We start from the raw sequence: 27,119 nt of genomic DNA, 5'->3' as shown, positions 1-27,119 counted from the left end.
AGTCAGTGCTGTTTTCAGTGCTGTGAGCGTAATGGCAAACCTAAAAAGGAATCAATTGCTGACACTTCTCTGTCTCATTTCTACCCTTTTCCCTCATACTTTTGCATAAGTATGGGATTTAGCAAGAAGGTGAATAAATCAGAAGTTATGGCAAGGAAAGGGGAAGGATTTTGAACCTAGAGAAGTACGGATGGATGAAGAATGAGCAGGGAACGTGCAAGGAGGATTGAAGAGCTGCTGGTAAGCAGCAAGTGGTAAAGCTCACACAGCACCTGGCCTTTCCTGAAGCATGTGATCCATTTCAGGGCATCACTGTAGGTTCAGGAGTCTTCTGCTGGCATGTGGTACATGCTAAAAAGCCTCCAGTTGCTGCATCCCACTCATGCATCCAGACCCTCATAACCCCATCAAACACCACTGTAAACAGTCATTTTTCTTGAGAAAACAAAAAGAAGGTGGAGGTGTTTTTGTGGCCAAGACTTACCAGTTAGGAATAAGATCAGCTCTGCGTCACCAATTTTGTTGGCACGTGTTTCTCCCCAGTCCTGCAGGGTTCCTTTTAGCCTAGTCCTTGTGGAAAATCATTGAGCGTTCTGGACTATGAAGTGGGTTGCAAAGTGCATTGTAAACTGCTCCCGTTATCTTTAATTACTCAGAAACCATATGTCAGATATGTATGAAGGTAGCAATTGCATTGAATAGGATGTCTCTAAGTGGTGATTTATTGTTAACCAAAAAAATTATACATGGAAATGAGCTTCGTTTGAAAATATATCTATGTACTATTAGTACATGGAGGAGAAATTGGGGCAGACAGTTTACAGCAAAACATCCTTGAAAATAAAAGTGTGATAAATATGTAAATGAGACCAATCAACATCACAAAGATGTGGTATTTGCAGATGATATGGCAAACAGATAAAATTTGAAATAGCTCACAAATCCTGAACCTAACCCATAAAACATTCATCAGAAATATTCATGATAATGTAGGGACAAAAAAGTGTGTAATCAAATGATAGATTTGCATATAAAAACACAGCCTTTGTATGAAAGCCTTTTTACTCTCACAAGATCATGCACAGAAAGGAAGATTAAAGCAAACTGTAGTCTATTAAAGGAAAATAGCTATTAATAATGTGATACCTCCATATGGTACAATGTGGATAGCCTGATGTATACAAATGAGATGCTTCGATGTCGTATACATATGTGCTCACCTAGAACTAAATAGACTAAAAATTAAGAGAGTGAGAGTATTTCCTGTGTTTATTACTGAAAAAAAAAAACCACTATCTTATACAGTCCAATATATCTGTATGCATGATTTTTATCATTACTAGATCATTTCTGTGTTTCTGAGAATGGGGTAGGCTTTAAAGCCCAAAAGTTGCAGGGAATGGTGGTCTTTGGCATCATCCATTTTGTGTGAGCTGGTTGAATACAAGTTAAATCAAAGATGAGTCCTCCATGAGAATCTTAACTCTGTTGTATTTATGTTAAAGTGAATGAAGGCTTCTCAATACAGTGACCAAAAATTTCTGGTTTTCAAAGAAAAATCATTCAAGAACATTTTTCAGTGTTCCTGCTTTCTATAGGCATTTTAGTTTCTTACTGAAAACCTGAACAGCGGAGAGCTTTGAACAATGTACTTTGCCACAAAAAGTCAAATACTTCCAGTCAGATTCTGGTCATAGTACCCAGGAAAGATCTTGTTTCTCTCCATTTGGACTGTCCAAGGGCTTTCCAGATGGACACTAGTGACCGTGACTCATAATGGAAAAAAGTAGTGTGACCTGGAAATGTCAGCATGGAGCACTTGATGTACCCTCCCTTGTGAAGTTCCAGTTTTAGTCACCAAGACAAAATCTTTTGGTTTTCATTGATTTTGGCAAAATACAGACATTGGGAGAAGAATAAAATTGTCCCTGGAATACTTTATCCATTTTGAAGTTTTCTGAAAGAATGAGAGCCCAATTGAACCATTTCTAGCCTTTCATTTTCTTCTCACCCATTTAAATTACTTCAGTTACTGAAAAAACATGGAATGTCCATTCTACAGACTGTCATATAGAGAATAACTTCCCTAAGTATGTTCTAGGATAAAGATCTTATTTTCTATCAGACAAAATGTTTAAAATTATGAAATAAACTGACAGGCTCTAATTGTCCAAGATTTCTCTTACTAAAGACGCAACTTGAATTTTCTTATTGAAAACTACCTCAGAAACACACACATCTGAGCAACAGCCCAACCAGCCTATTCCTAGCAGCTCTCCAACTTCTGCCCAGGTCTGGCTTCAAGTTTATTTAGCAAATAGATGTTCAGGGAAGCAGATTAGTTATTCTCAAAATATGATTAGCCAACTGAAATGTGGCAGCTCATCTGGACTCCTGCTTAACCAACCTATTTACACTCCCAGAACTAATTAACCCTCCAGTTACTAAAGCAAAAAGCAGCCCCATGCAGGGACATACCTGGCAAAATAAATTCAACGTGCTCTGCAGTTGCTATGTCATTTTCAACCTGCACTCGAAGTGCTTGATGTGGAGGAGAGACAGTCTGAAGCAATATTAAGTCTCCCTTTTTCTTTTGCTAAGTTTCCTTCTCTTACTACAATGTAGCAAAGTAGATTTGTGAATGTTGGCCTAACAAGGCCTGATTCGAGCATTTTATTTATAGGAAGTTTGATCTAACTGCCTTACCTTATGCGAGCCAAAGAGTCTTCACATTTGTATCCTAAGGCACAATCCCCTTGAAATTTCATCATAAGTTAGTTCTTCTTTTGAAGGGTTTAAGCTAAAACATAATGCCCTGTTTCATCATTCACTCTCAAATCCAACCTGTGTGTGGCCCAAATAAATTCAGTGATGTGGATGAAATGCTTCTTGAACTAGATGTCACAGACAAAAAAAAAAAGCCATTGTATTGGCCCTGTTTTGTATTTTGAAGTAACAGAAGGGCATTTCTTTAACAGATTTTGGCAAAGATGCCTTTTAAGAACATGAACCATGCTATAGTTAATAGAGCTTGATGAGCTAAATCATTGATGTGCTCTGAAAATCCTGGAAAGTTTAAACTTTTAGGGTTGAGGGAATCTGCCAGCATTGGAAGTCCTGGAAATTGAAGTCGTCTTTCTATGGAAGACAGCAGGAATATATGCACCAGCTGTCTACAGATTCCTCATGAATTTCTAAAGAAAATAGCTCTGAATCATGTATTTACTTAATCACTTGGTGCATTTAAACTTCTATGGTTTTTTGCTGAGACTGTTGACCCAGAGATGGTTTATATGAAGAAATGCTGCTGGTCTGTGACCTAGATACATGAGCACCAGCTTATTTTGTATACAACAACTAAACTGATATATGATGCTAAAATCTCTCCTGTCTGCTTCCACAGGCTATAAGGCAGGTCACACCTTCCTTTGACTTAATTAGATCAGACTGAGTTACATTTTATGTTTTCTCTAATCTGAGGTGAGGTACTTGAGGACAGTGGAGACCACTCAATAGAGTATTCTGGGGCGAACACTAAAGTACATTGCTGAATCAAGGTGTATCTCTCTTCCTGTGAGTGAGGAAGGAGCAAAGTTCTTGGCTTGATTGTGAAAGTCTCATCAGGAGAATTTGGCATAGTGGGAAGCCTCCACTTTATTTAGTAAGTTTTAACCACCTGGCAAATTGGTGCATTCACCATCCAGAACTTCTTCAGCAGTAGCCATCAAATCTGCCTGGGCTATCAAATGGCTAAGGGATGTCCAACATCCCATGTGCGCTTGAAATCCGTTTCATTCAGCCCCAGCATGTGATTCTGTTACACTTGGCAGCATACAGCCCAAAAGGATGAGAAGGAAGTGGGGGAGGCAGAAATAGCATGATGACCTAAGGGTGAGCAGTTTATGTCGTCTTCTACCAAAAAAAGATGGTCAGTATTTTGCAGCTTCTCCAATTTTTCTTGCACAGTGTATCGTGTACTGCCTCATTTGGTACGCAAAAGGCTGTGATTAAATAAGATCATTAAAGCTGTTTTGAGAAAATGGTTAGGATTCAGTGTAACCAAGACATTTGGAAATTGGTTCTAGACAGAAGCTCTTTTCTAGCCTTTGTTGCCTCATTTGGATAAATCTGCTTTTTTTTTTTTTTTTTGCAAGAAGCAAAATATAGATTTGTAGGCTCTGCTGTGATATATAAGTTAAATAGTGCCTGTTTACAAAAATATTTATTTACATCCCTAAGGTGAAAGCGGGACATGGTGCATATTGTGTACCAAAATATGTACTGAATCAGGTACCTATCATACTTTGGTAATAAGTACTCCAGGGTATATTCTCAAGGTGCAACTCCATGGATATTAAATTCTAATTTACATTATAGGAAGTTATGTGTAACATTCTGCATCTTAAGGGCAGGGCATGAAAATAAGTATGCTACTTAATGCATTTAAATTAGTCTAAATATGCATTTTCTCTCAGGGAACAGAGGACTACAGTTCAAAAACATTAAGGCGAGTAACCAGCATAAACAAAGAAATGCAAAGTTCAGGCTGACATCCCAAAGAATAAATGTTTTAATGGGGCCACTGTTGTGATACAGAGCTTTCCCCGCTGTGTGCTTGGTCTAATCCTGCACGAGTCAGCAGGCACTAAAGGCTGCCCAGCCACCGCAGGCTGGTGGTCAGGCAGTAAGAAATCACAGGAGGATTCCTGGTTCCTGCAGGTGAACTTGCAAATCCCAGATGCCCTTGTCCCAGCTGACTGTCCATGTTTGACAGTGATCAGTGGTTTTGAACTGGCTCTTTTCTATACTGGAGGGGTTACTTGAACTTCAGGCCTCTGGTTCAACAGCAAAATCCTGTAAGAAAGTTTATTCTCTGCTATACATGTTGTACGTGTTCCTTAACCCGACAGCATCCAGGGTGTCAAACTTCGTTTGCCTATAGCTACACTCTGCCTTTTGAAACTGGTTCCCACAAGTGGGATTTGAAAGGCAAAGAGCTATGCGAGCCTCTGCCAGGGGCCCTGTAACACATTGTTGCCGGGGGAGGAGCTGGGAAAAGCAGTGCCTTGTGCCGCTGTCTCTCAGTATGGCCGTGAGCGGCTTGGGTACGTTTTCTTCTTGAAGGAATGCCATTACTTCAAATGACCCTTTGGCAGCCTTTGCAAATATCACCCCTTGGATAGCAAACTTAAGTGTTTGGTATGAATACATAGGAAGCCTGGTGTGTTCTTTATTCAGTTTATTTCCTGAAAGTAGAAACTATGCCCTGTGTTCTAAACATGTTAAGTAATGAATGAAGAGTTTTGTTACAATCTATAAATATTTTGCCGCATCATCACCTGGCATTCTGCTTTTCCCTGCCAAAACTTATCTGTGGAAGAGATCTTACGTTTGCTGTTATTGTTGTCATCCCTTGCACAATTATAAAAATGTGAAGTTGACGTTTATTATCCATGTCAACAACTCACTGCTGATGTCAAAGAGCAGAGATTTTAATTACAGCTTTGTGATATTTCACTAAATGCATAACCTGATCTCGATCTTTTGCTAATGCTTGGGCAGAACAAAAACATTAAAAAAGTAAAATCCCTTAAAAGACGCATCTAGGAAATGTAAAATCAGTTCATAGTGTCCATATCGATATTTTCTGTTCTATTTAGAAGTCCCAGAAAAGCATGCTAATATTTGCATATTTTAATTGAAACATGTTAGATTACAAGAAAGGAAGTATTCCATAATTCTTTCTGTGTGGTTTGGTATCTTGATGCTTTCTTTCTTTGATAAAATAGATTTAGAAAGAAAAAAGAAAATACATTCTGCCATTACTTCCTTTTGTTGAGCACGAATGAGTTTGTGGTAATGAACTGTTAGTAGAATCTTTATTTGTTAACTGCATTGGTATGAAGCCAGCATTAGAGACTGAAGTATTTAATGGAAGAATCATTTTGGACATAATTTCTGGTCCCGGCTTTACAGCTGTCTAGACACAGAGACAGGTAAAGCAGAAAAGGGAAATCCACTTGCCTGAATGTATTCTAAATGCTTTAATGAATCTCCCCAGTGACATACCGTTCCCATTACCTGAAGTTATAAAAGATGAAATGTGGGCAAATGCTTGTGTAAGTTCCCACTCTTTAGAAGGAAACTTCACCCCAAAGTTCTTCTGCCTCCCTCTATACAAACAAATCAAAACTAAGTACAGGCTAAATGGAAATAGCTCTTTTGCATATCTAAATAAGGGCTCTGAATTAGCCTCATTCATTCAAAATTAGATTTGAGGGTGAAATAAACATTTCTTAAAGAAGTGTCTCAGCCCCATGGTCAAAAATCTCTCAAAATGGAAATGTTAGGAATTATTAAGAAAAGCATAGAGAACAAACCAGGAAATAACTCACCAAGATGAACACTCTCATGGATGCTTTCCACATTAGGAATAATGGAGCAGGACAAGACTCCTCTGTCTGGTAGGAAGAGCTTTGACAGGGGATATCGGAGTGGTGTCTACAGTCAGGTTTGGTACAGGGAAGGTGGACAGGAATGATTATTCCTGCCCTTTCTAATACTATAGCTGGAGAACAGATCTCAAATAAGTCATTCAGTTTTAGAAGGCAGAGTCACTCTATGTCCTAACATCAGAGGCATGAAGCTGATTATTGCAACTGATAAACATAGCAAGGAGCCTCAGAACTGACAGTCATTCCGTGGTGCAGAATTAATACTATAATCTTTCTTCTTTTCTCCTGCAGGATATACATACTGAAGATGTTGATATGTTTGCTTACTGGCCAACTTTCTGAGATTCATCTCAGGGGCTTTTGGGTGGTTTTTTTGTTTCAAGAGGAGCTGGTGTTGAAAAATGTAAGATGGCTGCCAGCAAAGTAAAATTTTTTTCCCAAAAAAGTGTCAATTCTTCAGGTTCCACCTCTTCCTTCCAAGAGCTTCACTCTAATTTGAAGTAAAGGAAGCTTCAAGATGTGCTTTATTATGAGATTCTTTTACTTTCAGAATAGAATCAGTCACCTTCTAAATGACTTTGTAAATATAAAAATACATATTTGCTAAGAAACAAAATAATTCTTATGCTGGCTGAGCAATACCTTTATTAAACTTACATAGGTATATCAGAAAATGAAATGAGAACTCAGAATTGTTAGTTCTAATTACGCTTTACGTTTCCAAATATAATTCATATCTCATACATGGCAGAAGGTGGTTCTTCTCGTATGATGTTTCAGAATACTGCTCTGATTTAAATAATTACCTTTCTCTTGTTAAAATAAGTATATTCTGTTCTAATATCCCTAAATAATTTGTTTAAAAATATATATTGTATACTAATTACGTAATAACTCTGAAAATTCTGGAAAGAATTCAGAATAAAATATATTGACTTGAAAGCAAAGAGAATTGTAAACACAAGATTGAAACAAGAGTCATACAAGTAAGCAGTATTAAAATCAACAAACATTTTTTAAACAGTTGTAAGAGGATTGTTGTAAAAGGGCTTCTCTCTAACAAAAAAAAAACAAACCCCCAAACAAAAAACCTACATTGTTGTGTGAAATTGAAAAACAAAGCAATTCTGAGGGGAAACACATGCATTCAGAATTACAGCAGTTGCACCTCACGTGGCTGTACAGCTCAGAGATGTAGCACCTCCACCTCCTCCGCCTGACAGGCTGCTGAGGATCTGTTGCTCCTGATGCACCACGGTGCTGTGCTGGTGCAAGTCTGTGGGAATTCAGGTGATGGCATATCCCAAGAGGCATTGTAGTGCCATCTCCTTCCAGACATATCCAGCTTCTGGGTTTGCTTTAAAAAGTGCTGCTATTAAATATATATATATACCCATTTTTAAAAAAAAAATTAATTAGAGAGGAAAGTTCTTTTTTCATGAGAAAACAGGTATTTATAGTATTTTTTTCTATTAATCTTGTGTGCGTATCTAATTGTACCAGTGAGTGAGTGTAAAAGGCATGACCTACTTGGAATTGTGCCCAATTTGCTCTAAACGGGATTTTCTTCAATATTCATTGTTGCTGCTGCTAAATATTCTTTGTTAGAAGGAGGAAGGCTAGAATCAGATTGGAAATGGTAATCCAATTTCAGGAGGATTTCGGAAGCAGTTTCCCATATTAATTTTATCTAGCTTTTCTCTTTATTTTAGAAATAATGTTAGTGGAATTGGCTTGCTGCAATGAAGGATTGTTTCCCATTGCTATACAAATCCTGATACAAACCTCAGCTTTTATGTAAAACAAATGTTGAGGTGAAGTCAAGACATTTCTAAGCAAGAGATGTTGATTCTCTGACAACGTTATACTGCACAGCCTTTATTTCTACTATGCCAAATGATTGATGTGAATTTGATCATTAGTTTGATGGCTGCTTTGCTCAGTGGAGAGGCAGCTGAGCATTTTATCGTTATTAGTAAGCTGCATTTTTATTTTTCTATCAAAGACACTGCTGGCCCCAATTCATCCCAGGTGTAAAACCAGAGATTCATTGTGCGCATTGGTTTCTTTGTGACCATGCCAATAACTATTTGCATGCAAAATACTATGAATATTTATTTTGATTTCTCAAGCAGGAACATATTTTTGATGAAGAGTTCCAGATATGTGCTTGATTCTTTAAAAATGACTAAGAGTGCTGTACCTTTCGTGAGTAAACTGCTTACTGCATGGTAGAACAGATAAGTATATATATACTTGCATGCATGCATATGTGTATATTACACATAGAGTAGTCTGGAAGCGATTTAAATTGCTGGGATTTAGAATGGAAGACAGACACTAAGCCATAAAATGTTTTGAATGCTTAGGGAGCCAACACCACAGATGGAAATTACAAACAGTTGTGAGAGAAATGCAGACTGCTGAAAAACAGTTACTGTCTGTGCATTTTCCAATGCAGTCAGCAGATTAGGAACGGGGAATAGGGTCAGGCCAGTGACTTTCCTGGTTCAGAACCTCATCCCTGAGAGCTGCTCATGCCAACTGATGGAGGAATACATTCACGAGAACTTTTCTGGAACAATTATGGAATAGCTCATCCATATGGAGAATTTATTTTGTCCACCTCTGAGGAGGAGAAATGCACCTAATAAATAATGAGCTATTCAGTGCAGACTCTTGGAATGGTCTCCCCATGTTGCCTTTGAGCTGTGAAATTTGTCCACTAAAACAAGAAATAATGCAGTATTTCACTCATGGACTGATGGACTGAATTAAACTAGTTTTTGTTTTTTGGAAGCATCATTTACTTCTGTCTTGCTTGTCTGCTCAAGAGCACAAAGATTTACATCTTTATCTGGAAATGTTTATCCTTTCTAGTGTGATTATGAAGTGAAGGTGCTCATTAGACATGTCTAATCCTTTTGTCAATCTTATCTTTTATTTTGAATGAGATTTTATGATGATATATTTCTCAGCTTTATTTTCCATATTTTTAAGACTTCTTGTACTGGATTTTTAAGATTTTGCCTTTTCCCATCTGTGCTGTGAGAAGGGGCAAGCGCGATACAGTGAAACGGATTTGCTTATTTATTATTTCTGTTCCTAATTAGATAATGCTATTTAGGAAAACTGGCAGTGGCAGAGCTCCCTGGAGAAAGGGGTGTTCGGTGTTCCCTTTGCGGGCTAATGGGTATGTTTGGAGGGAAGCAACCTTGCGGTATTGCAAGTGGCAGGAGGTTTACAGGCCAGAGGTGGGCATGTGCCACTCAAAGACTGTGTTAAGGAACAGGGAGCAGCCCCAGAGGTGATGAATGGGGTGTCACAGGAGATCTGGCCAGAGCTTACTGCCACTTGCAATAAGTCATTGGGGAACTCCAAGCCTTCTCCAAAGGCATTGGATGTCAGGGGAGAGGGGGTATAAACCATTCTCCATTCTCTCCCATCTAGCCAATTTCCTTTGCATTTTTTCTGCTTTAAAGTTAATTATCCTAGTTTATCTTCTAATTCTGAAAGTGCCTTTTCTGAGCTTAAGATCATTTTGTTCTTCTTTGGGGCATTCTGTACAGAGGAAGGTCAAGACACATTGCCTCAAAGCTCATGGCTTGAAGTGCCATCATATGGCGCTATCCAGACTGTCATCATTTTCACTGTGTGCCGCATCTTGACTTCTCCATTCCCCAAGCCTGACCCCCTCTTTGGGGTCCCAGCACTGTGAGCTAGGATGGGCTGAGGCTGAAGGCACAGCCGCAGCGGAGAGGTAACCGCCGGCAGGGAAGAGAGGAGAGAGCCAAGAGGCAGCACATTTTTACAGAGGCAAGTAAATAGATGACAGTTCATCTGTGACAGCCGCGTGCCTAGGCATAATTGACAACACACAGAGTTTATTTAAAATTAATCTTGTTTTTGCCTGTGTTTCTTGGTAGCAGACTTAAACATGCTAACAAGTGAAGTGGCTTTTCATGAGCCTTCATCTGTCAGTACCAGGGAGCCTGTTTTGTATTCCCAGGACCCAGAGTACCTCTGAATAGCACATTATGTTTTCATCCTACTGTGCTGCCAGGCACTGTGCTTTCAGGCTAAGAGATAACATGTTAAAGACTGAAACAGGCTGTAAAAATGAGGGGGAAATTGTGTTGCTGATGGGCAATCGCTCAGGTCACTGGAGGGAGGAATTCCTAATGGGACCTCAGTTAAGCACTGCACACACTTAAATCCTGGGGAGCATATTCCTGTAAACTGGCTGGTCTCACCTTATTCCAGGTTTCAGGGATTCTTCCCACACAGGGAGATTGATATCTGATGTAATTACATTGATAAAAATCTATGACATATTTATTCTTGATTTTGATGGTGTGCAGTCAGCATCAGTCCCAGCAATGTGAGTACGGTCTTTTTATCTGCAGGTCTAAGGATGCTTCTATTCTCCATATTTTGTGAATTTATTGACAGGTTAAAACCTTCCTTCAATCTGGGTGAGTGGTAAAGCTCTCATTTGCCACAGCTCCTTTTGTTCATAGGAGAGTGAATAATGGCAGAACAGTGACCATCCTTTGGGGGGGATCGTCCAGGAGCCCACTTCTCCTTTTCTTGCTATTACTGACTCTCAGTAGCCTTTTAAAAAAATCTATAGAGCTTACTCCAGCACTGACCTTGTCTAATCATATTGATTGTTGGTAACTGAAGGCTAATTAGGAAGCAAGCTGTTATGCTAATTCTTGAGTCATACGTATAAAGAGAAAATACTGCTAAAACCACTAGTGCATGGTGACTATAAGCACAGTTAAACAAATTAAAAAATATAATTCATTCAGACTTATTCTGGAATTCAAATGAAGATAAAATATGCAACAAGGAATTTTTTCCCTTGCTACCACATTTTCCTCTTTCATAGTCATTTTGTTCTTTTATTTGTCTGTTGAGTGAGTTATGCATAATTTTAGTACTAAGTACAAAGTAAGCTTTGGGTTGTTCTCCACCCCCCCACCCCACAGCCCACACAAAATATGTCACAACAAGCTTCATGTAACAGGAGAATGACTGAGGCAGAGGGTAATAGGACTTGGAACGCCCCAAATTTCTAGGTCAGTTGTTCATATCCAGTCCGCATGTGTGATGAATGATTTATTTTCACATGGGTAGTTTGATGGCTTGCATACCATAAGACCGTGATCTCAGCCTGTGCCCTCAGGAGATGGTGATTCATTGCAAGCTAGGGCTGCTGCAGCTGGCTTTCAGCAGCAGCCTCTTTTGGCCAGACTTTGAAATGGCTCTGCCGCAGAGCTGGTGTCTCAGTGGGTGACCATGCTCCGTTGTGGGGCACTGTGGGAAGGTTGGATTGCTTTGGCTGTGCTGAGCCTCATCTGTGGATAAATGGAAGATTTTGCTAGTCACGTCTAATAGAGCCTTTTCACCTTATTTTTAACTAAATGTGACCCAAAGGAAAATCAAGAGCATTCATTCCCATTTAAGGTTGGTCTTCCTTCTCCTTTGGCACCTTACTAACTAGTCATATTACACACAAATCTTAGCTCTCCTAACAAGGCTCTGTCTGCACGTCTTTATGGAGGAGGAGGATATAAGAGCATGCATCCTGTTGCTACCCTTCTGGACAGTTTGAATGATTAGGCAAAATGTGTCTAGGAGAGTCACAGGCCTGGATGGGAGACAGGAGTGTACTGAGTTCAGGTCATATCCAAGTGAACATGAGTTTCTCTGCCCCTCTCAGTCTTCACTGGATGAATGTCATTAAATTTAGCAGCACATAAAGACTGCAGAAATGCAGTCACTCTGTAGCATGAGTATCTTTTAATAGATCTCCTAAATAAATGGAGTATCCTCTCTGTGGCTTCTTGGGACTTGTATGCTCGCAGGGTTGATTTGTTTAATTGAATATAAGATATAAAGTTGATTCTAAGAAGTGTATGTGACTTAAAAGAAAAAAAAAAGAAGTGTGTTTAAATTTATTAGGATCAACTAAATGAGAATAAAATTACACTAACAATGAAGGAGATACATCTGGTTTTGGGATTTGCATGGTCCTTAAGTTAAACAGGTGCCCCTGATGAGACAAGTCCTGAGCCTACCATTTTGAAGTACCCACTGCATGTTATCAGTAATTTAGACCTCAATGAAAACAAAAATAAAAATTCCTTGTACTTAGCTGCTGCCTAATCTGTCCTCACTGAAGGCTGCCAGCTTGACATGGGGCACAAGGGACTCACCTGGGGATTCTCTTCCCTTACATGTCTCTTAACCAGAGCCAGCCTGCAAAGCCATCTCCTAACTAATAGAAAGAATATAAGGAAACCCTATTACCTTTGTGTAGAAAAATGAGGTGTGTGCTGGTACTGCTGGTTTCTTTCTGTTTGCTGTAAGAAAAATGTAAGAAAAATGCATTCCTGTCCAGGGATCCAGCGCACATCCTCGGGGATTTGCGTACTTCAGGAGAGAATATCTTTCAGAGGGAGCTCTGATAATCGTCTTTAGTATGTGTTATACCTGTTTCTTCATTTTCCTCTTAAAATAACCCCAAAATAAATTTTGGTTTCAGTCTGATGGAAGAAACTATGTAGCAGTTGCCTTTTATTTTTTAATTCGGTATGTAACATACACAAAACATTCCTTTAAATCTGAAAACTAAATTGCTCTCACAGGATTGCCTTTGAGTGGGTGTACTTTTGTGTCCTTTTGTGTATTGAGCTATATGCTTTCTAGAGACAATTCTTATTTAAAATTACAAGAAAATATTAACTCCTCTAAAATGCAGAGTGTTAATGTAAATACATATCTGATATATTAAAATCAATGGATTTCCATGTCTTCTGCTGCAGAGTCTGAAATCCTCTTCAGTCTCAACAAAGCAATGAGCATAATCAGAAATTATGGATTTCATTTCTTTCTTTACCTTTTAAGTGCATTTCATCAACATGACTTTTCCAACGGTAAATTTTGTGGTTTGGGATCTCTTCAGGAGGTAGTTGGTTTGGTTTTTTTTTCTCTCCCCCTCATAGGTAGTATTTTTTCAAAGTGTTTTACTGGAAACCAAAAAGGTTTTGCCAGGCTTGTGTGCTGTGAAAACACTGTAAGTTGCGGTTTGTTTACATCAATACAGGAAGCCAGACAGAAAAAATGTTGTAAGTATATGCAGTGCAGTACAGCAAAGGAATAGGCACAGCAACTTCTAAGGAAACCATCATTTTTTCATTCAAACCACATTTCTTGTTCAGCCTCCTTCTTTAAGTGCTGTGGCTGGGGAGAAAGACTCCTCTTACTTTTCCCTTGATAAAGAAGGAAGAAGTACTTCTGATAAAGTTTTTTGCATCATCTCTAGCTCCAGTTAGATATGACCCAGGACACTGTGGAGGAGAAGGGCTCCCAGGGAGATCAGGCAGGAGAAAAAGGTCATTCCCAAGTGGCCAGGAACTGCCTTTGGGTTCTCAAGGGGTTTGCCTCACTCTTACAGAGACTCCTCTCGGGGAATCGGTACTGAGGGCTCCCCATCCAAGCGCTGAGTCCAGTCTGAGGACTTTCTTGTTAAAGTACTACCACAGCAGATGATAGCAGAAAGTCTGTTTGTCTTGTGTTTCTACAAGCCCGAGTTACACAGCATAGTTGCAGCAAAGACCCTTCATGGCGTACATAAACAACTTCCTTGTAAGTGTGGTTAGATGTGCAGAAAGGCTGCTGCTGACTGATTTTAGTGAGTAAGCACCATCATGTGGCTATGGGTCTATTATTTTTATTGCTTTTATTGGAATATTGTGTGTATACACACACAAACACAGAAAAATATTATTATATTGGATGAATTTTGGCCCAAGTTTTATGACATGTTCTAGCAATAAGACGAGAGGAAGCAGCCTCAGGTTGCATCTGGGGAGGTTTAGATTGTATATTAAGAGAAATTTCTTTACTGAAAGAGTGGTCAGGCATTGGAACAGGCTGCCCAGAGAGGTGATGGAGTCACCATCCCTGGAGATGTGCAAAATCGTATAGACGTGGCACTTCAGGACATGGTTTAGGAGGCATGGGGGTGTTGGGTTGATGGTTGGACTTGATGATCTCAGAGGTCTTCTCCAATCTTTATGATTCTATGCTCCCTTCCCCTTATTAAGACTATCATACCTGTGTGCAGTCTTGCAGTGTTATTTTTGTCTGGGAAACACAGGTGGAAGCATGTGATTTTCCAAGGTTTCATAGCGGACAGCTGTGCAGTTATTTGTCAAATAACACTCTAGATGTATTGAATCAGGCTCCTCTTTGCTGCCATCAGCCACTTGGCAAAAGGGTTAGGTATTGTATGTAATTCCCATGTTTGTATGGTATGTTATCTCTGCTTCCTCCAATATAGAACCTGCAGATTTGGGCTTAATGGTAATTTTTTCTGTTTATGATAGCACAGTATCACAATCAGGTAAATAAACCTCATTGCACACTTGCTTTATAAAGCTTTTGACTTAGTAGCTTCTTGCCAGTGCTTGTGTTTATTCTGGCAGTCTGTTACAAGGCAGGTTTGGATTTAACTTTGGAAGTATAAAAGAATATCCTTTTCCCAGGTAGGTCATATCTGAGGGCCCCAATCATGTAAATATTTATGCAGTAGGGTCTTGGCTGAGCCTGGAGCCAAAGCTCAGGGACAAGCATTTTGTAGGATCAAGGCCTCAGTTAGACACAAGCCACAAAAATAATAAGTGCTTTTTATGGAAGGGAAGAATGAATTCAAATAGAAAAGACAGAAGTAAATCTCTGTGCTGGAAAAAGGTATTTCACAGGGAGGTTGTAGCAATGAATAAGAGAAGTATAAATCCCTTCAGGAGGAGATTTGAAAGATGTAGTGGATGGTGTTAGCAGCTGTGAGATAATGTCTATATTCGTAATTGTGTTTAACATTAGGCAATGCTATATTTTTTCTCATGATGGGTCAAGTCACGGAGATGTAACATACTGCATGATTTGCTCTAGAGTCCTCTCATAAGCCTGGGAAGACTTTTAATACCAGAACTGAGCAGTAAGAGGGATTCTTTTACAGTTTTGCCTCTTAGCTAAAAAGTTTAATTGTGCATATCTGAGGCACTTGTTATTCTGGATCTTTCTGTTTCTGTAATGCATTGGAGTTAGTAATGAACTGTACTCCAGAGACCTCTTGTGCATGTGTGCTTCCCTAAAGCATGAAGCTTGTGTCAGCATCTCTGAATGAGGAAGTCCCTTCCTCAGCTGAACAACTATCTTTGTCTGCCAGCATGGGCTCAAGAGCCTCTGGAGCCCATCGTGTCTGAGAAAAAGGCACCATTGCCAGGGTGAGTGGTTTTATTTTAGAGGCATTTTTCTGCCTTCCCAAGATTTCATAGTCAAAGGTAAAATTTAGTGATGCTGGAATGCAGGGGGGAGCAGGTATGTCTCCCCAGCGGCTGGAGGGGACCGAGATATAAACCCTGTCTGCGTGAGGCCAGAATTTCTGCAGAAAGCTGCTGTTTCTTCCAAAGACCCAGTCCTTGCTTGTTTAACTCTACAAAGCTTCACACGTTTGCAGCTTTGCTGGTAATAAACTAAAACTAGCACAATACATCCCCTTAGTGCTAGAGTATGAGGAGATATCTGTCCTCCCAAACTGTACTGATTATAAAATCAATTCTTATAATGATGTGGCTTCTCCTGTTGGAGCCAGTCATTATCAGTTCCAATTCTGCAGACTAATCGCATGCTTTTTCAGATTAGAGAGACCAATTTAAAACTGTTACATGGACAATTAATTTGATGCAACCAAACTCTCAACAGACTTTCATCTGGATTGCTGGCATGGTGCTAAAGCACTGATAGAAATAAAATCCCCTTTGCTTCCGTCTGCTGTATGGAAATTTGCATTTTATTTTTCCCGTGCCTGCATTGATTTATTTGAGAATTTGGTGTCATGGCCTTTGGAGAAGGCAGGAAGACACAGTATTGGTGTCTCCTCGTAATCTCTTCCAAAGACTTACATATACATTATTTTGCTCTAAGTGTGATATCACTATTAATACTCGATTAAATGAGAATCCCACTTATTTAGTCAGGTTGGTACAATATATGTGTATATCTTCAGCAAAGTAAAGAGATGATGAGAAGAGTCAGTGCTTGAATTCATTTTTGAAATGTCAATAACTGCTAAGATATATTAGCCTGTAACTCTGTGGTGTTCAATAAATCATGGTAGGGAGACAAGTTTTTCATGTTTACAAGGAAAGTAGCAGGAAAAAGTGTCAACTATCTATTTTTAAAAGGTCAAAAGTCTCTAATACTTTTAAGAAAAATAGCTTTTATTTTGTAACCTGTTTAAATCAATGTAGTAGCATTTTGCTGTCACTTTAGAGGGAAGTTTTCAAAAGGAGATTTCAGGGTAGCTTGTTTCTGATCAGACTGAAAGAAATAAGACCTCCTCCATCTACACTATGGAGACAGAGGTAGCCAGGTGTTTAGTTTTTCAGTTCAGACACATTGCAGGCTGTTCCCATGGGTCCTCACCCAAAGAATGCCTGGCAGGATTGCCTGTGTGACACCACACTACTGCTAATTCCTTCTTAAGGTTGACATAAATTGTGGCATCAGTCAACCACCAAGTAAAACTGACCTGGCAAATTGCTCTGAAGAGTATTTATATTTAAAGAGAGGGTGGAAAAGATAAAAACTGTTGGCCTTTCTTTCTCTTCCCTTTTCCCTTAAATCAATGCAAAGCGATTGATTTGTTGTAGTGCAGAGAGCCCAGTGAGGACACCTGCTCTGGGAATCAGTACCTGATACCTCCAGTATCACTGCTAATCGCAGGTGCATACAGAGTGAAAAAAAATCGTTCACAGGAATCCACAGGATATCTGTTCCACAAAAGACTTCTTCAAAGGCTGAGGATAAAAGGCCAAAAGGGCCAATTATGATGTATTGCAGGAAATATAAGGTGAACAGAACAAGTGTATAGCCCTTGTACATACCTGATCTGGAAGGGAATTTAAGGAAAGCTGCAGGATTTTGCAGGGAGTGAGTTGCCCCCAGCACTACAGAGGAGGGCAGTGTGGCTGGAGAGTGGGTAAATCCCCCCTTCACACCACATGTTATGTCTGTGGGCAAGGTGCATGCACCAGACAAGTGCTTGAGAAACCTCCACACAGAGGGAAGCCCCCTCAGCTAGTCTGTCATAGGGAGATGAGATACAGAAATCCATAAACTCCCACATTTACTGTGGTCATCTTACAGACAATCTCACCAGTTGGGCACCAGTATATTTATGTCATTCCTGCTGCTGGTATTACATGGCCTGTGTGCTCAAAAGCATATGTCCCTGGGCACTGTGTAAGGGACTGATGCTGGGATCTGCCCCTAAGATGGTCTTCTGACATGTGTATACGTTGATATTCTTTTGACACATTTCTACTTCTCTATGTTAAACTTCTGTATCTGTATGTATACACACATACACGCACATTTGTTTTAAATAGGCACATTTCCTAGCAGGGGAAAAAATGACCCTGTCCCTGTCTGTGTGCCCTGCTCTGATCCTGAAAGGAATTCTTATCATGAAAAACATGTAAATGTCCAGACCTCTATTCTTTCATTATTTTGAAATTTGAGACCACTTGGCTGCAAGACCATTAGTTTGTGAATTTAATACCACAGTCTTGATTTTGCTTACCAGTGTCTTGATTTTTCTGCAGGACTTTGATTAGTTAAAGAGACTTTTTCTTTAAAGACCTACAAAAAATTGCAATGAACTATAAATTCCTTGCTAATACAATTGTTTAAAAGACAGTTTCAATGTATCTTGATTTTTATGGGTCACGCTTTGAGAGCAGCTGGCTTGAAGAGGAATACTTCCTATGCCTCATGCTGGGCTCTGTCACAGATGTCATGACGATGTACATATGTCATGAAGCCCTGACTAAGGGCAACTTTACATGCAGGTTAAACCAAACTAAGACTGTACTGCCACTAGGCTGCACCTTCCTCCTCCTCTTCATTTTCCATCTCTCTCCCTACTGTCACTGGCTCTGGCTATTGCACATGGAAATGCTACACCACAGTCAGTTGCTTATGAATAGGCGATAACAATTACAGTTTGCTATGTTAGTGGCAAATAAGAGGAAATTCCTTAGTCATGTGATGTAGTCACATCTTAAAGTTTCCTGTTCTCTTTGAAGAAAAATAAAACTCATTATCCTTTGTGCCTTTGTAAAACATTTTTACCGAATAGCTTTTCCTCTTTGGGGCTGTGTTTGAGTAAATAATTTATACTTTTGAGGATCACTGTTGATTTCAGTAGAGCTGTGCATGCAGTGGAAACTAAGCTTAGCAGACACCTAAGCACTTTGCAACCACTGGGTGGACTGGGGCTCTGGAGGTTTGAGATTTTTTAAGAAATAGCCCCTGATTGTTTTGCAAACCATCTATTCAAAGGCCTGCATGCATCAGAAATGATGCTCAAATTGCCATCTGGATTTGCTGCGATAGCTAGAAGTGGAGCTAATACTATTATTCATTACAAACAAACAACGTAATAACAGTCCCATCTTCTCTTGTGATGACATATAATGAGATATGCATTATGAGCAATCATCTGTTTGTGTGTATTTATACTGCAAGACAAATCACTTGCACAAACACTAGCCAGCAATCCCCTTTTTCTGTTTGTAGCTGCTGCTGCAGGTATTATTTGCTCTCTTCTACAGAGGATCTGAGTCTGCTGAGCCAGTTGTTTGATGTGAGCGGCAGTGGTTTGTACTTTTAATGCCAGAGATACCTGTATCCAAAATAGCGTTGTTTCAGTTTTTCATGAGCAGGGTGTGTATTTTTTTTTGCCAGGTACAAATAAATTGTTGACACACATTATGCAATCAAAACCCAGACTTGTGCTGCCGGTTGTTCACAGTGTGTGACTGATCTAAACTGAATGTTTTTTTTTAATTAATCCTTCTTACCTGAATGACAGCCTGTGACAGGTATGTGGACACCACAAAGCACAAGAACAGCAATGGTCTTCTGTCAGAAAACAGTACTTTAGGGCTGTAAACTAGGATTCATCTGCAAAGAACAATGATGAGTAAGGTCATCATGAACAGGATTTCCTGGAGAGAGTGTAGCAGAGGATGCACAATCCATTCCAGAGGACAGAGGGTCTTGTCCTTTTCCCTCATGCCCACAATCCCGTGAACACAGAGAATGAAGCCCAACACCAGAAAGGTTACTCCTTCTAAAGGTTCTGCCATTGACAAGTTTCCCTTTTGTTCCCTTTACTTGTCTTGAGGGGCTTGTAACCACAATGGCTGCAGCAGGTGTTTGCTTGAGCTGGAAGACAAAAAAAATAATTTTAAATTGACATATTTTCACTACCTGTTAAAAAAAATAAAAATTACTGTTGCCTTTGTGCATGTGAATGGGAACATTAGAATGAAAGCCAAGTCATTCCCCAAATCTCTGAAACACCCCCCTCATACAAATGTTATTTAATTCTTTCAAAAACTTAATATTCTGAAAACATAATCTTGTAAAAACAGTTTAGCGATTCCTATCTTCCTACCTCTTTTTCATTCCTTCCTTAATGATGCATTCTCCAAGCCTTCCAAAACGTTGTGGGCTGCTCATGCCCTACTTAAATTAGATCTGTATGTTTGATTTCTTGAACTGAAACAAAGCCTGTAACCCATCCCACTCTTAGGAAGGCAAAACACTCTCCTGATGCAGAAACGTTTGGTTTTAAGCATTCCATTAAAAGAAGTACATCATCCAAGTTGTTCCAAAGTTAGATAGCAGATTGGATCATAAAAAATTATTACTCTTGACAGCCCTATCTGTCAGGTGAGGTCACTACTGTATTGTGGTTTCTTAATAAACATTTTTTTGCCTGTATAAGGCCAACAAATCTGCAAAAATTTTCCCTGAGCTGTTTAGTAGTATGAAATATCTCCTGGCTAAATGGATTTGTTGGTATTAAATGTTCTGCTTTTTCTGTGAATTTTTTTTCTGAGACAACTGATTTTTAGATTGTGGGGAATGGCAAATGAACTGCTGACTGCCCAAAAGGAGCATGAGCAAAACCAAACAGTATCTTAAAAGTCTGAGACACTTCCCATGTTGTCAATCTTCTAGACAGTATTTAAGCAAGTGAATTGTATTGTCATACAAATATAATATAGGGGGTGATCGCTTCTACCATATATCTTATAATGCATTATTTTTAAAGAAAACAGGAAGATAACGAAAGGTCTTTGAAACATCCCTTGCAATGGCTGTGTACCTTGCATGGCGTGAAGGAATCCCACTCTCAGTGGAAGCATTTTGTTGCTGCTGAAACCTGAAAAATAAAGACGAACATGTTCACAATTGGGCTGGTGGTTCAGCATTGCTAAACAAACCCGGTTCACATCGCACCCTACCAAGCACCTATTGACAGTCCTCATGTACTTTTATTTTCTTGCTCTCCTGTCAGTATAGAGCTCCCAAAGCAGAAGAGAGCTGGGTTTCTTCTGTAAAAATGCTGAGGAAACGAGAGGGAGAGCTTCTTATTAAAATAAAAAATATCAAACCACTGAGGCGTTTTTTAAAGCAGAAAAGGTCAGATGAGCAACTTATCTTCTTTTGCAAGGCTTTTGTTTGTCTTAGATGCGCAGGTAATTTGTCAGGTATGGTTCAGTTGTTAGCCAGAAAGAAGTGGAATACTTTTTATATTACTTGTAATAATTTTTGTGATTATTTTTGTGACTCTGTACCTATCATTACAATCTATTGTTTTACCTTAGGCCTGTTCGAATCTATTTGCAACCACTATAATTCAAAAGAACAAGATATCCAGGAACAAGTGCCAGCCAGTTTGCAATCTGACTATTTATCCAAGGCTTCATTCCAAAGATGTGCACAGTTACCTTGCCATTAAAATCCAATAGACCCTCACACTATCACCAAGTTATATCTGTATTACACATTTTACTTCCTACAGCTGACCTCAGCCTGGAAAATAGCATTTTTGCACCACTTCCAAAAATGACAGTGGCAAATCTTTTGGCATAGCTGTCTTTACCTCAACTTTCCTGGTCACTGCCAGCATAAGGGACGTAATCAGGATAGGTTGCACTGCAGTAATTACCCCTTAATTCACCAGGACAACTCCTGAGCTCTAAATTATACCAGAGCCTGAGCCATTTCATTGCCACCCCACAGATTAAGAAAGAAAAATAAAATGTATTCTGGACCAGCAGGAGATGCATTCTGGTATGTTGCTAACAGAAAACTGGCCATTTTTTTTCTGCGGTTCTGTGGCTGGAAGTGGACTTTAACTGTATACAGAAGAGATGAAATAGGATTTTCTCCAAGGCATGGAAGAATTCTTCACCTCTGTGGTTTCCAGCTCCTGTAAATACGGATGTGTCTGCTGGTGGCTTAATTTTAATCTGTGTAAATTATGTCAGGTCAGAAGAGCATCATGTCCTACTGCTGAAGTTGTGTCATATTTCCTGAGAACTTTTTAGCTCCATTATGTTAATAGAGTTCCTTTCTATTTCAGTCACCTTTCAAATCCTTTTTTCTTCACTGAGATAAAAGATTTCATTAAATCTCTGTCAGTAATTAGTGATGTCAGAGATCCAGTAGCCAATGATGGGTGTGCCCTGCCTTCTAATACACAGGGAATGGAGACAGCAGGAAGTTCAGGACAGCTGTTACAGATACAAACTTCAGCCTCAGAATATGTCTGCTCCTGACTGTTGTCGTTTGGCTTGGTGGCAGCTCATTGGTGGTTTTGGTATCTGTTTTATCTGATATCCACCTTATTTTTAAAACTCATCAGTAATCTAGGAAGAATTTCATTGTGAATTTTTCACTTCCCATGGCTTGAAATATCTTGACTTATAAATTATTTTTCAGAGAGATCTCACAGAATGATGCCTTGGAGGTCATAGAAGCAAATGTGTTTTCCAAACTTCCCAAACTACATGAAATGTAAGTAATGAGCAATCTAAATTCAAGGGACACAATTATAAAGATTGATTATAGGCAAGTATCAAAGGTTTCGCAGTTTGTTTTGGGTAAGCTCAGAAGAACTCATAGCGATAAAGAAACCTTTGAAATCTTCCTTTAACTTTTCCATCTTCTTATCTAACTGTCCCTTTCTTTCCCTGGTCAGCCTGAGACTTATCCTCAAACCACTGCTGATATCAAAAGGTGGTGGGGTCTACTGGTCTGTAGTAGGCTGTTCTTTGAAATCCTGCAGATCTTCTGCTGTCAAAAAGAAAATATCAGCATATAGTGCCACTACATCATGGGATAACCACAGATATTTTAAGATCAATATATTGACGTATTTCTTCTCATGTTTCATTTTCTTTTTGCAGAAGAATTGAGAAAGCCAACAACCTCGTGTACATTGATCAAGATGCCTTCCAACACCTTCCGAGCCTCAGATATTTGTAAGATCTTTCACTCTTTGCAAGTACTATAGTAATTTTGAATGATACAGATGTGTTTCTGTCCAACTTGTGCTGCGCATTTTTGGTAATAAGACAGGATAATGCCCTCTTTCCCCCTGCTAGTTGCACATTGTCAGTCCACGTTTTCATACCCAGGCCTGCACACAGTCCTCAGAAAAGCTGAATATTATACCCTCCATGAAGTATTCACACACATAAGATCCCTGAGCCTTTCTAAGCAACATGTTGAAACTGAGTCATGAGAAAAGGCACTGAGCCTTTTTTCTGTCTAGCAAAAACAACTTTAGGTTGAAATTCCTCTCAAGAGCTTTGGGACAAAATCTCTCTGACCTGTCTTTGCTATGGCTCTGCCTTCTATTACACTTCATACACATGGTATTAAGCAGTCAAATTGTCTTTTCTTTAGCAATGTCAGTGCTGTAGCAATGGTTTTCATTAACGCTTGATGTGAGATGATTAAAACCTTAGAATGCAAATGTATTGGCGTATGGTATAACTTTTATTTCATTAGCCAGCCTCAATAAGAACGGCGCTTGTACAAGTGTTTTTGCCACATCTGGTCCCATGGGTATGCCATCACAATTCAGTGATAATTGAATTCATCCTTAAAATAAGCTGTTACGCAAAAATATTTTCACAGCTTTTAGCATGATCTTAACATGACTAATAATCTCTCCGCTGCATGAAACCCCAAAGAAGTCCAATGACCTCCATTTAACAGTAATTGTTTTTAAGGGCTGTAGCTTAAATAAGCTGCCATGGTGTTCTTTGCTGACCTTGGGCGTATACACCCAACAGGATATTAGCTTAACTTTTCCATGTCCATCCACCTGAGCACATATACCTAACCTTTTTTTCCTTACACAAGAAGCCTTACTCATCCAAGAAGCCTGATCATGATTTCTACATTTGAGTACACAAGAGTAAGTGCTTAATAGTCTGGTTAGGTATTTCTTAAAGATGGGATGAAATCAGGTCAGTGGTCTAATAAGCATAGCTCCTAATAAGCTAATGAGTGTTTAAGGTCTCTGAAAATCACTAGCATCTGACAAGTTGTGAGCTCAAAAATGCCAAGAGGCATTGGTTTGAATTTGAACTGTAGGATCTGAGATTTAAGCTTTGGACTTTAAGAGATAAGGGGTATTTAGTGCTATACAAACCATTATAGTTTAAACCCTCATTGTATTGGAATATGTGGTTAAAGTTGTGGTATGATTGTCGTTCTCCCCAATATTTTCACCTGAAATGCAGATTTTTCTCTTGGCAGTAGCGAAATAAAGCTTTAAATTTGCATTGTCATGAGGAGAAATCATATGCCTTTTTCCTTTGTTTTCAAGCCTGAGTCATTCAGCGGTGACTGCTGTATTTGAGTAATTCAGGCTACCTATGAACGAAAACACAACATTTGTTTATCAGATGTAAAATCCCCAGAACAAGCTGTTACAGGTAGTAGAGATGCCAGGTGTACAGATGATTAGAAACAATGGGAGCACATTTATCTCATACAAAATTAAAGAATAAGAAGAAATGTGAACATAGTAACGAACACACTAATTTCAGTGATTTTTTTTAAATGAGTCACACAAAGTGTAGTTTGTGAGGAAAAGTTAAGTCCCCAGTTTAAATATCTGAAGTAGTGGAAGTTTTTGTCTTGACTTTAGTGGATGCTGCCTCTTTTGAACATTTGTCATCCCACGCTCCCATACACGTTGGCTTAAACATTCAGACATGCTACCTGTATAAAAATTCAGCTGCAGCAGTTCTACTATGACCTGTAGAAGCAACAGATTAAAAATATAGAGGATTGTTTGCCTAACTAACCATTTCTCACTCCTCTTTAGCTAGTTCTACTCACTTGCTGAAATCAGAGAAGATATATTTTGGGTGCTTTTTAAGGTATTCTCTCTTGTGGGCACACAGCACTGGAAGAGACTCCCCAGACTACTGTATCCCATTTCTTACTGACTCCACTCCATGTATCCCATTAATTAATTAAGTGCTTTATTGGCATTTTTCATGCTCCCCATTTTCCCCTGCTTGGTCTTTTCTTTCCAGAGGAGGCTTTTCCAGAAACTCAGTGGCTTGGTGGCTAGAAAATTTTCTCTAATTTATTCATGGCCACTTCATTCGCATTCATTCTTGTGCCAAACCTTTCCTCTAATATAAATCAATAAAATCCATCTTTGGTGTTGACTCCACTAATGGATTTATGCTGCATCCCCTCTATGCCTTTGTTTTAGGAGGGGAAAAAATTAAAATCACAACCTCTTGTATGACTGTAAATAGTACAAAAGGTGAGAATTAAAGGGTCTGAGGGTCTGCACAGATAATTGTGTCTCTTGTGCTAATGACAAGGTTTGAGGTACCTGTGCTGGAGATATAAATCAGCACAACACCTTTGGCTTCAGTGGAGCTACACCAACTCACACCACAGGGGTCGGGAGCAGGACTCAAAGTCCCTGTAGGAGCCTTCTATGTAGCAGTGAGCTGGGTGTGATGTCAAGTTACATCATGCCCAGGTCACTCTCTCGCGGTACAATCATACTTTCATGCTCTCTCTTGGCACATTTCTGTAGGAAAGACTGCTGTTTTCTCCATCCCCTTGTTTCATTCACTGATGCTTGCCCTTTTGGAAACCCCCCCTTGAAAAGGCAGAGAGTTCTACTGTTTGAAAGGGTTGGACTGTTAATTTAATGAGAAAGCAGAAACCTTGCTGGAAAGCTGCAAAATGGCAGTTGGTAAAGGCACCCCAGTCCTGGTATTCACCTTCCAGTGACATATAAGGAAGGGTCAACTAGTGAAAATATAAGGCAAGATGCTGAGGGAAGATCATGTGGGACTGGAGTTTAACGTTATTCAGAAAAGGGTTAGGTATCTGTGCACATAAAAGCGCTATCAACAGCTATTCTAGAAACGGTAAAAATTTTAAGGCCATGAAGGGAAACTGACAAAGCTTTGTATATCACAGCCTAATTCACCCTTTAACTGCTGGAAGTTAGGAAGGAGTAACAGGTGATTTAATAAATATCTTGTCACAAAACGGATTAGAAGATTCTGTCTTACCATACACAGAGTTATATGTGAATGGAAAGGCAAACCTGATGCTGGTCCCACTGGAATGTATTCCAGTTGCCCATGTGGTGTATCTTCTCCCCAGCTGGGGTCCATGCCAGCTTCTCAAATAGTCCACATTGAGGCAGGAGAGCTGGAGATGGAGGTCTGTACTTATAGAGGTCCTTGGCCCAACATTCTGCTGCAGACCCTGCCATAGACCTCTGTAACCCTTCCTGGTCTGGATCCACTAGTCAGAACAGCTGGCACAGGCACCCCGATATCTCAGTGTAAAGAGGTATAGCAAGAGCCAGCTGCAACCAACATGCCAAAGCAGGGAGACTCAGGTACCTGCCCATTGCTGGGCTCATTGTGGTTCTTCTGAAGTTTCCAGCCATGGTGGCAGTCTGTCAGGGTACGATATGTGTGGTCTGATTCCTCAAAACAGTGCCATGACAGTGACAGAACTGCTAAAATGCAATTCAGAAAAAAATATATTTACTGGCAGCTTTCATTAAAAAAAAGAGAAAAATTAATCAGTGTTAATGCCTGAGACTGACCCTAGGCACCACAGCCCATCAGTTTAATCACCTTTGCAACACATTGCTTGCAAGGCATTCTCCGTCCTGCTTCAAAAATAGTTGTATTGCCCCTAGGTTTTATTTATGGGCAGGCAAGAAGCTCTGGCTAGTGTTGTCATTACAGCCACTAGCTGTTGAACATTAATGTGCTTTTATCTCTGTCAACTTGGGTACAGATACATTTCCCACTCACCCCACCCCCTTTGTCCCCTGCGTCATCATTACTTGTATGGCAAAAACACTAAGGAGAGAAAACTGCTAAAAAATGCAATGCTGATATACTCTAAACCTTCTAGAAAAATGCAACCTTAACTTTCTTACCAGTCTTTTAGAAGCAGTGAAGAGAATGGTTAATTAGTCTTCTTGGATATGTGCCAAAGAGACAGACTGCTTCAAGATGGTAACTTATTGACCTTTTCATGGGTACAAGATTATTTATCTGGCTCTCATTAGGGAGAGCTGTGGCATTGTCTATTTAATAATGCAGTGATGGCTTTTCAAACCTATTTTCTTTCCAAAATTAGTTCTCATGTGTAATCCATGTCTTTTGGTTCTTTTTTACAGAGGATTTGTTGACATCCTGTATTAAG

General features: G+C 39.5%; 1 protein-coding gene across 1 annotated transcript in view; it reads left to right on the top strand.

Annotated features, from left to right (window-relative positions):
* The window catches only part of FSHR (follicle stimulating hormone receptor), an 85,334-nt gene that overhangs the window by 33,784 nt on the left and 24,431 nt on the right, over positions 1 to 27,119 (top strand). Inside the window, exons 3-4 of the mRNA XM_064446451.1 lie at positions 22,335 to 22,409; positions 22,802 to 22,876. Coding sequence (XP_064302521.1) covers positions 22,335 to 22,409; positions 22,802 to 22,876 — 150 coding nt within the window. The remainder of the gene's footprint in view (positions 1 to 22,334; positions 22,410 to 22,801; positions 22,877 to 27,119) is intronic.

This window comes from Phalacrocorax carbo, chromosome 3 (genome assembly GCF_963921805.1).
Source record: "Phalacrocorax carbo chromosome 3, bPhaCar2.1, whole genome shotgun sequence".
NCBI lineage: Eukaryota > Metazoa > Chordata > Aves > Suliformes > Phalacrocoracidae > Phalacrocorax > Phalacrocorax carbo.
The sequence above is the reverse complement of the archived record's forward strand: the minus strand, read 5'-3'. Positions and strand labels throughout refer to the sequence as shown.